Here is a 12548-nt window from a genome sequence, read left to right on the forward strand (position 1 = left end):
GAAAAGGCTTCCTCACACTAGTTCCTATTTACAGGCTGCATTGATGTGGCTGGAATATGGCTGACTTAGAAGGAAAACAACTTTCATTTGCTCACCCTTTGGTTCTGATAAACTTTGCAGGTTGCTGTGTTTTTTCTGAGATACAATTTATGTTTTACTAATCTTCGGAATGATGCAACTCTTGGTTTATGGTGATCCTGTATTTGATGATGTAGAGATTAACTAATGTGCTGTGAAGACTTGCGAATTACACTTTCAGCATTATATCCCAGGGATAAATAATCCGTAAATTCCAATAGTTTATTCGTGTAGGGAGGCCCTTTCCCAGGTGGAGGGTACACAACTGTTATTTGGTTTCATACTAGTTTGAACAGAGACCATATAATAGATCTCTTTTATGGGGTCTCTGGTTTGAACAAGCGCGCACTATATTTTCAAAAGTCATTTCCTGAGAACCAATTCATTTATTTTTTTAAGCCTTAGAGTCAAGTGTTAGGTTTTTCTGATCACAAGTGGAGACAGCTCAGTCAATCGATTGTTGATCAACTGGCATGAACTAGCCAATCGGCATGAAGCAAAAACAGGGTTCTCACTGAGAATATCTGAAAATAGTTCGCCGATATGATTGCCACTGTGGATAATATTGTGCGTTCTGTTGCAGGCCTGGAGATGCGGGGAGCGGCGGCTCTCCTCAAGAAGTACTGTATGTTGCTGTGTACCCATGTCGGGGACATCCTCCCCGCTGCTGCCAGCATCGCCAGTAGCAGCAGCCGCCATTTCTCCCTCGTCTCCAAGATTATCGTCAAGGATGTCACAGGTTTGTATCGCATGTCGGGCAATACTCCCAGTAATTTGTTCCCAGACATAAATAAGCATTCAGTCACAGTCATACAAGAAGCAGCCTTTTGAAACAGGAAAATATAAATTTAGTTCTCGCTTATAAATTTTGTTACTGTATTATAAGCATTGGAGATATTTGATTGTTTACAATTGGATCATAACCCTGTACACAGTCATAGTGAAAATGTCATTTGTTCAAGAAATATGGTTGATGCTGATTTATGCATATCTGTTCCACTTACAACAGCAAATACCCTGATGTATTTGTTGCAGGAGTACTGCTGCCCGAGATGGTCACCTGCATGATCTTGCTGAACCTGCGCAGTCCGGAAATTGTGACGCTGTCTAAAGCAGTCCCTGTGTTGGAGGAGATCCTGGATATACTGGACAAGTTCAACCGCCTGGCACCAGGACTGGACCGGGATGACAAGGAGGATCTTGCCTGGCCTGGAGTGTGGAGTGAGTTGGCCATCACACTTAGAAGTAAACTCGATGTGTGTTCTGTCAATGACCGATTTGATTATTCCAAAATAATGCTAACAAGAACATGAAGATGCCTCGCTCACTTTGGATGTGTATGTTGCGTGTAGATAAAAAAATGGTTGTTATCGATGTGATAAACAGGTCAGATAAACTTGATATGATCCGATAAGTATGCAAATGAGGTTGCCTAGCAGGAACTGCTTCTTGTCTCCATACATTGATTTCTCATTTTGGTCTATTTCCTGTTTGGTTTATGTTGTCATTGTAATCGGTTGATTATTGGACCTCACAGCTTTTTGATACAGTTTAGTTCGAAGCGGTGTCAAACCAAGCTCACTCTCTCATTATGATACAGTTTCAATTATGTTCGAGATTCAAGAATCCCCACACAATGTCAATCATTAAATGATCATATTACCGTATTTCCTTGATTAAACGCCTGGTCTCAATTAATCACTGGGTACTTACATGCACGTAATTCTCTCCATTATTATCTTAGTGATTAAACACTGGGGTAGAGAGTGTCTGAAAGAAATGTACGTCCAGGCGTTTAATCAAGGAAGTACGGTAGTTGTCCAGTTTTATGTTTGTCTCACGTCACAGTTAGATGCATCCATCTTTACATCACGTCCATTATTGGATTACTATTATTATGCTCTGGTCACACTCTGGTCACACTCCGGCAGGTCACACGTTGGAGAGATACACTCAGACTTCGTTTGACGACGTTCAGATGATCAGGAAGGCGGATGTGGAGAACCACAACAAAGATGGCGGCCTGTGGGTAGTGATCCACGGCAAGGTGTATGATGTGCACGACTTCAAGTCACTGGCTCCGTGTGGCAGAGATCTCCTCAAGAAGTATGCTGGTAAGTGGGTCCTCATGTCCCTTAGTGCTCGCATCTCATCCAACAATGACTTGAATCTACTGACCTTAATAAGCCATACAGTGTTCGAGTTGAGTTGTAGAGTGGCCGTGTGGTCAGTGTTTGCCCATCTCAGTGGATGCTGGTTTGATTCGATTCTCAACATTTATGTTGCTATGGCTTGAATATTGCTGAAAGGGTATTAACATTTTTAACTCACGAACCCTGAAAACGACATGTTGAAACAGATCAGACAAACAAGACTGTTTGGAACCTATGCCACATGTGAGATGACAAAGTAGACACAGTTTATTGATAACATCTTCTTTAATAACTGTAAAGGCGACATTTGGGTATAGATCTCCCCCCCCCCCCCCCCCCCCCCCCCAATCATGTGTTCTCTGTCAATCATGTTGTTACAGTATTACCCCTTTGTTGTGATTACTTAACCTACTCATGTCAATCTACCTACTGACCTGTGAAGATCCAGGGTAGAAGAGGTCTTCAGCAACCCATGCTTGCCGTAATAGGCGACTATGCTTGTCATAAGAGGCGACTAACAGGATCGGGTGGTCAGGCTCGCTGACTTGGTTGATGCATGTCATCATATCCCAATTGTGTGGATCGATGCTCATGATATTAATCACTGGATTGTCTGGTCCAGACACGAAATATTACAGACCGCCGTCATATAGCTGGAATATTGCCGAGTGCGGCATTAAACAACAAACCAACCAACCAATCTACCTACTGCAATTGTTGTTGCTGTTAATCCTCTACCTATTATTTATATTCTGTACCATGTTCATCAATCAGTCTTGCTTGACAACGGTATAATGATCTATATCAAAACGTTGCCTTTACAGTAACTAAAGAAGTTGCTATCCATAAATTGTGTCTGCTTTGTCATCCGTCAACTTCTATGTGATGCCTATCAAACAATTCACATGTGAGTTGTTTCATTTGCCAAATACACTCTGTCTATGTACAAAGATGATTAGAGAGGTAGTTGTGGGAGTGTTGATGCTGACATAAAAAGTGGTTTTATGACAAGTACAATATTGTTCCAGGTCGAGATGCATCCTCAGCGTTTGAGGCTGCCCACCATTCCGAGGAGGCGAGGGAGATGATGATGGCCTTCTATGTGGGGCAGTATGTGGACGTGAGTGTTTCCTTCACCAGCAGGGCTGAGATTCTGTTTTGAGTGACTGTTTTCATTGTTAGATCAAAGATAAGCAGCCATTCTCTTAATGGCATCATTGCAAGGAGACTATTTCAACTTAATGTCTGCAAGACTGAATAAATATTTCAGATATTCATATTGAACTATAATTGAATTAATACTTGCAAGGCGACTATTTCAACTTTATATCAGCAAGACTGAATAAATATTTCAGATATTCATATTGAACTATAATTGAATTAATACTTGCAAGGCGACTATTTCAACTTTATATCAGCAAGACTGAATAAATATTTCAGATATTCATATTGAACAATAATTGAATTAAGACGAGTTTGTAAAGCCGTTATCATCTGTTTCAGCCCGAGAAGGAGGTGATTCAGACCACAGACTCCAACACGATGTCGTCACCTCTGATGGACACAGAAAGGACGCTGGGTATTCTCTTGGGTCTCCATGCCGCTGAGCTGGCTCGCAGCTCCCAGCTGTCTAGCGATGAGCTGGAGAGTCGACACTGGCTGCAGGCCGAGTTCTTCAGTGGGGGGCTGCAGGTTCTTCAGCCTCACAACAGCTACGATGAAGAGAAGGGCGAGAGTCGGACTCCCAGCTCATGCACCACCACACCAGGTAAGCAGGATGAAAATAATCAGGAGCTTCAGAAATCCATCTCAGTCACGAGCCAGGTGACAATGAAGATGACTGCCGTGGCTCCATGACATGAAGTGGTGTTAATGCTACAACCACTCTGAGTGCCATACCCATAATCCTGTCCTGAATCGTGTGGTCAATTGCTTTGTGGAATGATGCCCTGGAAATTGAGAATATCAGCTTTACTGATGTGTTGAAAGAGATCAAACTTCTTTTTAAAATGAATGGCCACACTATTAGTCTATGTTTGTGTCTTTATAACCTGGTATTCCACGGCAGTGTCATCTTACCGAGGCAACGGAGTTAACTTACTGTAAGAGTCCAGTTTCAACCCTTGCTAAAGTAGGCAGAAATTTCTGGGTTCAATCGAAGCACCACCAGTGGCTATTACAAGTTATATCCCTCCTACTGACCAAACAGATTCCACCTCTTATATCACTTGCATTTGCTTAGAAAAAATGGCGGCGCCACATGAGCACCTTGATTAAAAACATGAAAAGATTTGGAAAATATCTGTTGACGCTGAGTTGGCGGTACATATGCTTTGCAAATCCTGCAATAGACCCTAATCTGCACAGCAGTTTACGAACTGGATGGCGATTTTGTTACACGATTTTAATTGGACTATGCATAGACTTGTTAGTGCAGCCTAAATATAACTTCTTAATTCCTGCTTAGTTCAGCAAGGGTAGGAACTGGACTTTTGCAGTCAGTTAACTCCCTTGTCTCGGGAAGATGCAGCAGTGTGGGTACTATGCTAAGTATGAATAGCTCTTGGCTAGGGGACCACCTGTGACAAGCTACTCTCTGTTGCCTTGTTCACCAGTGTCACCAGTTGTTGCTCTCATTCCCTGCCTCTCAGGTGCCACACCCACGTCGGAGCAGTGTCACCTCCCCCAGGCCATGGACAAGGAGCGCCTGTACCAGCAGGAGAACCCCAGCACCGACGTGGCACGCCCCTTCCTGCAGGCCCTGGCGGAGGGCCGGATACAGGACCCCACGGTGAAGGCCTTCCTGGGCATCGTGGAGAGCTTCCTCAAGCAGAACCACCTGGTGTTCCCCTTCTCCTTCCCACAGGACCACCCCGTGGAGGAGGTTGGCAGGTAACGCGTTCGAAAATAATTTTATATCAGTTTTGACTTCATATGAAAAAGATCATATTTGTGTGACAGAGTGACCATGTTTGTGTAACTGTGTGATCATGTTTGTGTGACAGTGTGATCATGTCTGTAAAATTGTGTGACAGTGTGATCATGTGTGTGTATAATTGTGATCATGATTGTAACAATGTGATCATGTTTGTATTACAGTGTGATCATGTTTTTGTAACAATGTGATCATGTTTGTGTGACAGTGTGATCATGTTTGGGTGACAGTGTGATCATGTTTGTGTAACTGTGTGATCATGTTTGTGTACCAATGTGATCATGTTTGTGGAACACTTTGATCGTGTTTGTGTGACAGTGATCATGTTTTGTGTAGCAACATAATTATGTTTGTGTAACAATGTGATCATGTTTGTGTGACAGTGTGATCATGTCTGTAAAATTGTGTGACAGTGTGATCATGTGTGTGTATAATTGTAATCATGATTGTAACAATGTGATCATGTTTGTATTACAGTGTGGTCATGTTTGTGTGACAGTGTGATCATGTCTGTAAAATTGTGTGACAGTGTGATCATGTGTGTGTATAATTGTGATCATGATTGTAACAATGTGATCATGTTTGTATAACAGTGTGATCATGTTTGTGTGACAGTGTGATCATGTCTGTAAAATTGTGTGACAGTGTGATCATGTGTGTGTATAATTGTGATCATGATTGTAACAATGTGATCATATTTGTATTACAGTGTGATCATGTTTTTGTAACAATTTGATCATGTTTGTGTGACAGTGTGATCATGTTTGGGTGACAATGTGATCATGTTTGTGTAACTGTGTGATCATGTTTGTGTACCAATGTGATCATGTTTGTGGAACACTTTGATCGTGTTTGTGTGACAGTGATCATGTTTTGTGTAGCAACATAATTATGTTTGTGTAACAATGTGATCATCTTTGTGTGACAGTGTGATCATGTCTGTAAAATTGTGTGACAGTGTGATCATGTGTGTGTATAATTGTGATCATGATTGTAACAATGTGATCATGTTTGTATGACAGTGTGATCATGTTTGTGTGACAGTGTGATCATGTCTGTAAAATTGTGTGACAGTGTGATCATGTGTGTGTATAATTGTGATCATGATTGTAACAATGTGATCATGTTTGTATTACAGTGTGATCATGTTTGTGTGACAGTGTGATCATGTTTGTGTGACAGTGTGATCATGTTTGTGTGACAATGTGATCATGTTTGTATGACAGTGTGATCATGTTTGTGTAACAATGTGATCATGTTTGTGTGACAATGTGATCATGTTTGTGTGACAGTGTGATCATGTTTGTATGACAGTGTGATCATGTTTGTGTAACAATGTGATCATGTTTGTGTAACAATGTGATCATGTTTGTGTAACAATATGATCCTGTTTATGTAACAATGAGATCATGTTTGAGTAAGAATGTGATCATGTTTGTGTAACAATGTGATCCTGTTTGTGTGACAGTGTGATCCTGTTTGTGTGGACAGGTTGTTGATGGCAGTGATACTGAAGCACCACGATCTCGGCCATGTCGTCCTTGGTCTCATTGAACACGGCCAGGGGGAGCATGGCAGCAAGCACAGCCTGCCGAGGTCTCTCGCGGAACTCTGCAGGGTCATCGCACAGACCAAGAAGGCCTTGATTAAGGTGAGATGTAATCAGGTTTGGGCACAGACTTCCAGGTTAGAATATCCTGGTCATAAGAGGTGACTTAATAGATTGAGCCGTTACACTCAGTGACTTGGTTGATAGCATGTCATCGTACCCAGATCGTGTGAATCATTGCTTGTCTCAATAATTGGATTCCTTCTCAAATCTTAATTATTTATCAGTCGCCATTATAAATTTATGATATTGCTGAGTGTGATGTACAACAACAAACAAACACATTATTGATATAAGAATGGAACATTCTGGTAGTCCTCTGTATATGTTGAATAATGTCTCTTGTATTCCTTTTGCTCTGAGTTCACTCCTCTTCAGTGAGTGTGACGGGAGTGTCCAGGCTTGTCAATACTCACCAGGGTTGTCATCCAGCATGCAGACAGTGGAGGTTTCAATGTCTCATGCCATGTTTGGGGGCACGGGTGGCCCAGTCGTCTAAGGCGCCGCGATTCGCTGTGTAGAGTTGCATACCTTGGGCACGCCAGAAGCCTATGATTGTGGGTTCGAATCTCAGTTTCGCCCCAATTATGTTTCTAGGTTTGTCAGCACCATACCCGTGCTCGTGAGTTTCACCGAAGTGGTAAACCTCTGAGACCTGCATCACTTCGGGCTTTCCTCCCACATTAAGCTGACACGTGATATAACTGGAATATTGTTAAAAGCGGCATTAAACCCAACTCACTCACTCACTCATGCCATGTTTGTTCTCCCCCAGGCACATCAAGACCAGGGGCGGTCGTATAAGGAAGTATGTGCACCTGTCATCGAGAGGTGCCACTTTCTGTTCAATGAACTCCGACCTGCTGTCGGTGACGAAGTTAATGCATTTGCCCGATCCAAGATGCTCAGGTCTTTGCCTCGCTGGAGGGAAGTCATAACCAAGTTCCTAGAGGACAAGAAAAAGTCTAAACGTGAGTGTTCTGGTCAGGGAATTCTCAACAAACAGCTGGCATAGACTTTATGCAGAGGTTTAGGTGAAGTGAAATGGAGTTTGCCGCATTCAAGATCATTTCACTCATGCATGCATGTGTGTGTGTGTGTCTGATTATCCCCTGCCCAACAAAGTTGGCGGGGGATATAGAAACGGGTTCCGTCCGTTCGTCCGTACGTATGTCCGTCACGTTTTGTTTCCGGAGCATAACTCAAAACCGTTCAATATTTTTTCATGAAACTTTGCAGGTCTGTCAAGTACATGCTGAACTGGTGCCTTTTGCTATTTAGAAATTTTAGAAATTTTTATTTTTTTAGTTTCCATGGCAACAAGATGGACTTAGGTTCCAAGCTCTTCTGTTTTTTTACAATTTCCATGACAAGTTCCATCTGTGTTAAAAAAGGTTAGGGTTTGTTTAGATTTAATTATGTCATAAATTCTGCAACAGGGGCTGGGGATATAGCCAAGGTTAGTGGCAAACTCTTGTTGTACTTGTCCAGACTTTTGCCGGTTTTAGACACCATGCTGCAGTTTGACACGAATACCAAACTCAGACACATCATACTGACTCTGAGTCAGCCAGTCCTTGTTTTTTTTTGGCTACACTTTGTGACCAATCTCCAACCCTATATTTTTGCCATTAGTTAAACACTAGCCTTGTGTGGTTCACAACCCCTGCTCACTATGTAAAATCAAAATCTTGGTGACTCACTCACTCACCCTGTGATGTAACCTGGGCCCACTTGCACAAAGCGATCTAAGCGCTAAGATGACCGTAACTCCCATACTTTAACAAAGGCTTACAATGGTTGTAGCGCTAAGATCGCTTTGTGCAAGTGGGCCCAGGACTGTTTGGTATTGCAGAAGGGTTCATTGTCATAGATATCTCCCCAAGGTACTATTTTGTCCACAGTACTGTTGGGCATATTCCTGACAAGGGCACTTGCTGAAATAAGTTTGCCATAATAATCAACTGATATTTAAAATGTTACGGCTGGTTTTGACTCGATGTGTATAACCCACAGGTCTGGCCGAGTCCAGGGAGGACAAGGAGCGAGACCAGGACGAGACGGACACCTTGCAGGCCGCTGGGGGCTCCACCGCAGCGAAGGAAGAGGTGAATGCTGAGCTGAAGAAGTCGGCAACAGCTGCAGCAGAGGCTCAGGAGGGGAGTGAGGAGGAGGAGGCGGGTGTGGGGAAGATGCAGGAGAGAGAACACAGTTTTGATGAGGGATTCGACCTGGATCCAGATGCTCTGCTCGGTTCTGATTCTGAGATGGAGAAAGCCCACCCCCCTTTGAAACAGGTAAAATCAGCAAGAATGAAAAATACTCTTGTACAAACTCGCCCTTGAAGAACCCATGCTTGCCTTAAGAGGCGACTAAAGGGATCGGGTGGTCAGGCTTGCTTACTTGGTTGATACATGATATCCCAATTTAATGGATTGATGCTCATGATGTCGATCACTTGATTGTCTTGTCCAGACTCAATTATTTTCAGATCGCCTTCATATGCATGAGTGCGGCGTTAGACAACAAACTAACAAACACTAGTACAAACTGCTTTGTAGTTACTGCATTTCATCTATTAGACGCCCAGACGTTAATTTCACACAAGGCATCAACCTGACGTCTATTAGAGCCCAGCATCCATTCTGTTTAATGCTGGCATGGTGACAACTCATTACCTTACCAAATCCCAAATTGTTCATAGGGTACAGTTGCAGGAAATGTTGCTACAATAATGTTAGGAGGTTCCAACAAGCGGAGATTGGGTTAGGTTTGGAGAATACCACTTGAGGGTAAATCCCTTTCTATTTTTAGTAATACTCATCAATACCATAAATTATCAGGCCTCACCCGTTCACCCTACTCACTCACTCACTCACTCACTCACTCACTCACTCACTCGACCACCCATTCACTCTCACTCTCTCCTTACTCGATCCCCCACCCACCCACTCAGTCACTCACTCACCCACCCCTCCACTCACTCCCAAACACAACCACTCACTCTCGATCCGCCACTCACCCACTCACTTACTCACTCACCCACACAGCAACTCACTCTCAAACACCCACCCCTCCACTCACTCACCCACCCACCCCTCCACTCACTCCCAAACACAACCACTCACTCACTCTCGATCCCCCACTCACCCACTCACTCACTCACTCACCCACACAGCCATTCACTCTCGAACACCCACCCCTCCACTCACTCACCCACCCACCCCTCCACTCACTCCCAAACACAACCACTCACTCACTCTCGATCCCCCACTCACCCACTCACTCACTCACTCACCCACACAGCCATTCACTCTCGAACACCCACCCCTCCACTCACTCACCCACCCACCCCTCCACTCACTCCCAAACACAACCACTCACTCACTCTCGATCCCCCACTCACCCACTCACTCACTCACTCACCCACACAGCCACTCACTCTCGAACACCTGCCCCTCCACTCACTCACTCTCGATCCCCCACTCACCCACTCACTCACTCACTCACCCACACAGCCACTCACTCTCGAACACCCACCCCTCCACTCACTCACCCACCCACCCCTCCACTCACTCCCAAACACAACCACTCACTCACTCTCGATCCCCCACTCACCCACTCACTCCCACTTGATGACAGCCGCTATTTTACATTGCTGTCAAACTCACTCACCCTCTTGCCCTGTTGCAGACTGACCCCTGGGATCACGTGGTCAGTGCAGTGACCAGCACCCAGAGGCTGAAGGCGCTGCGTCAGCGACTGACCGGGGCCCATCCCGAGATGCCACTGGTTAACAAGATCATCGAGTTTGTCATGTACGAACACCCAATAGACATCGACAAGCTGCGGAGATCTCTGCACTATCAGGTAACACTTTGTCAGCAACCACCATGCTTACAATGTTTAAAGAAATATTATGGTTTAATATTCAGCCTGTGACAATAAAATGCAATCTATAACAGCTATAAATTGAATATTTGCTATAAGTATTTCAGTTCAAATTGAGGAGCGGGCTGTAATTATGATTATGATACAAAAATCATGAAAATAAGCCTTGCGATATAAAATAAATCATACGATTTTTCCTGTAAATGTTACCTATAAATCGAGTTATGAGTTCAGAATAATGTGCGACCATTTCAGCCATGTATTTTTCAATTGCCACTTCCATTTTTTCGAATAATTGCAAAATAATGGAAAAACAAATCAGTTTGTTTTGATATAATGTAAATACTGTATTGTATTATTTATAACAAAATACTTTGTATTTACTTTACCAAACATGACACAGCTTATGAAATGCTTAAGGTAACCCATCGGCCCTATACTTGCAGGTTGCGAGGGCTGAGCTACGACTGAAGGGCATCCAGAACATGCTGTGTCTGGTCCACAAGGACCACCTGGTGCCCTCCGTCAAGTACGCTGTCCTGTGTGGCTGGCAGGGACTCCTGACGGTGGGGCGCAAGTTCAACACCCCCCTCCCCCACTGTCTGGCCAATGTCAAGCTCATCCCACCCTGTGATCGGATCCTACTGGAGATGACATTTGCGGAACTGTACCGCTGGGCCATTCGTGAACTTAGATCCTGTGTCATTTCCGCTGACATGACCTTCAAGGCAAAGGGAGTTAACCCTTCCCAACCAGCTCAGGACAACACCAAGGTAGGCAGAACATGTGTTGTCAAGTATTTCACACTGGGTTATGTATTGTCAGCATTTCAGTTTCAGCAGTTATGTTTCGTTTTGTCCACAACTGTGGGGAGTCAGAAATTCCACATTTCTGTGAAAGGAACATCTTTGTGTGAACTTGATTATCAGGTGATGTCTAGCATCATTGAGATTGCCTGAACCTCAGCCCCCAGCCCCACAAGTCTGTTGTTTGGTATCATTGTAGATGTGATGTAAATTTTCAATGCAAGCTGTATTATGACACTGTATGGGTTGCAGGACTGTATTGTACCCTTCTATCCAGCTGACGCTCCCAGCAGACTCTTGTAGGGATCTCTGTGGCAAATTAGTCCTTTGGTTTACTGTCGAGGCAGAATAGTGTCAGACATGATTTCTTCTGATCCTCAGGGGCGGTCGGGTAACCAAGTGGTTAAAGCGTTCGCTCGTCATGCCGAAGACCCGGGTTTGAATCCTGACATGGGTACAATGTGTGAAGCCCATTTCTGGTGTCCCCCGCCGTGATATTGCTGGAATATTGCTAAAAGCGGCATAAAACCATACTCACTCACTCACTCTTCTGATCCTCGCATAATAATTCTTTCAAGTTGTTTTGTTGGGTACCTTATAACTGAATCATTGTACAGCATGTGAAGAGCTGATTGCAATTTATGGCTTATTTTATGAAGCAAATACATGCGATTATCTTAGTCTCTACATATAAAACATGTGTAGTGTTGCAGGAAATGCTATTGAGATCTGAAATATTGCTGACTGCAGTGCAAAGCAACATCCATCCTGGCAGTTCTGTCCAGTATTCTTGTTCCATGTATGTGGTGTAAGTGTGAGTTGTGTCAGGTCTTTGACTGCAATGTTCAGGTTCCTCTACAGGAGCGGCTGAGTCTTGGAGCGCTGCCTGTGGCGCGGTTCATCCTGGCAACACTGGGCATTCTGATGGCAGAACACCAGTCCAGTAGTCTCAGTCTGCTGCTTAACAGCGGAGTCCTCGCCCTGACACAGAGCATACTGAGGCTTGCAGGTAAGTGACACAGAGCATACTCAGACTGGAGAGTTTTTTACTAATTATTTATCCTTTGGTAATGATG

At 43.9% G+C, this 12548-nt stretch overlaps 1 protein-coding gene across 5 annotated transcripts in view; it reads left to right on the plus strand.

Annotated features, from left to right (window-relative positions):
- The window catches only part of LOC124122194 (E3 ubiquitin-protein ligase HERC2-like), a 150968-nt gene that overhangs the window by 81181 nt on the left and 57239 nt on the right, over positions 1 to 12548 (plus strand). For 4 of the 5 annotated variants that reach the window (XM_048387867.1, XM_048387869.1, XM_048387870.1 and 1 more), the window contains 12 exons: positions 662 to 817; positions 1114 to 1299; positions 2010 to 2192; positions 3260 to 3351; positions 3735 to 3999; positions 4883 to 5123; positions 6658 to 6817; positions 7551 to 7746; positions 8792 to 9072; positions 10469 to 10645; positions 11113 to 11439; positions 12322 to 12481. In XM_048387867.1, coding sequence (XP_048243824.1) covers positions 662 to 817; positions 1114 to 1299; positions 2010 to 2192; positions 3260 to 3351; positions 3735 to 3999; positions 4883 to 5123; positions 6658 to 6817; positions 7551 to 7746; positions 8792 to 9072; positions 10469 to 10645; positions 11113 to 11439; positions 12322 to 12481 — 2424 coding nt within the window. The remainder of the gene's footprint in view (positions 1 to 661; positions 818 to 1113; positions 1300 to 2009; positions 2193 to 3259; positions 3352 to 3734; positions 4000 to 4882; positions 5124 to 6657; positions 6818 to 7550; positions 7747 to 8791; positions 9073 to 10468; positions 10646 to 11112; positions 11440 to 12321; positions 12482 to 12548) is intronic. The other variant, XM_048387868.1, reaches the window with a different exon arrangement.

Source organism: Haliotis rufescens, unplaced genomic scaffold (genome assembly GCF_023055435.1).
Source record: "Haliotis rufescens isolate VD_foot unplaced genomic scaffold, xgHalRufe1.0.p SCAF_7, whole genome shotgun sequence".
Taxonomy (NCBI): Eukaryota; Metazoa; Mollusca; class Gastropoda; order Lepetellida; family Haliotidae; genus Haliotis; species Haliotis rufescens.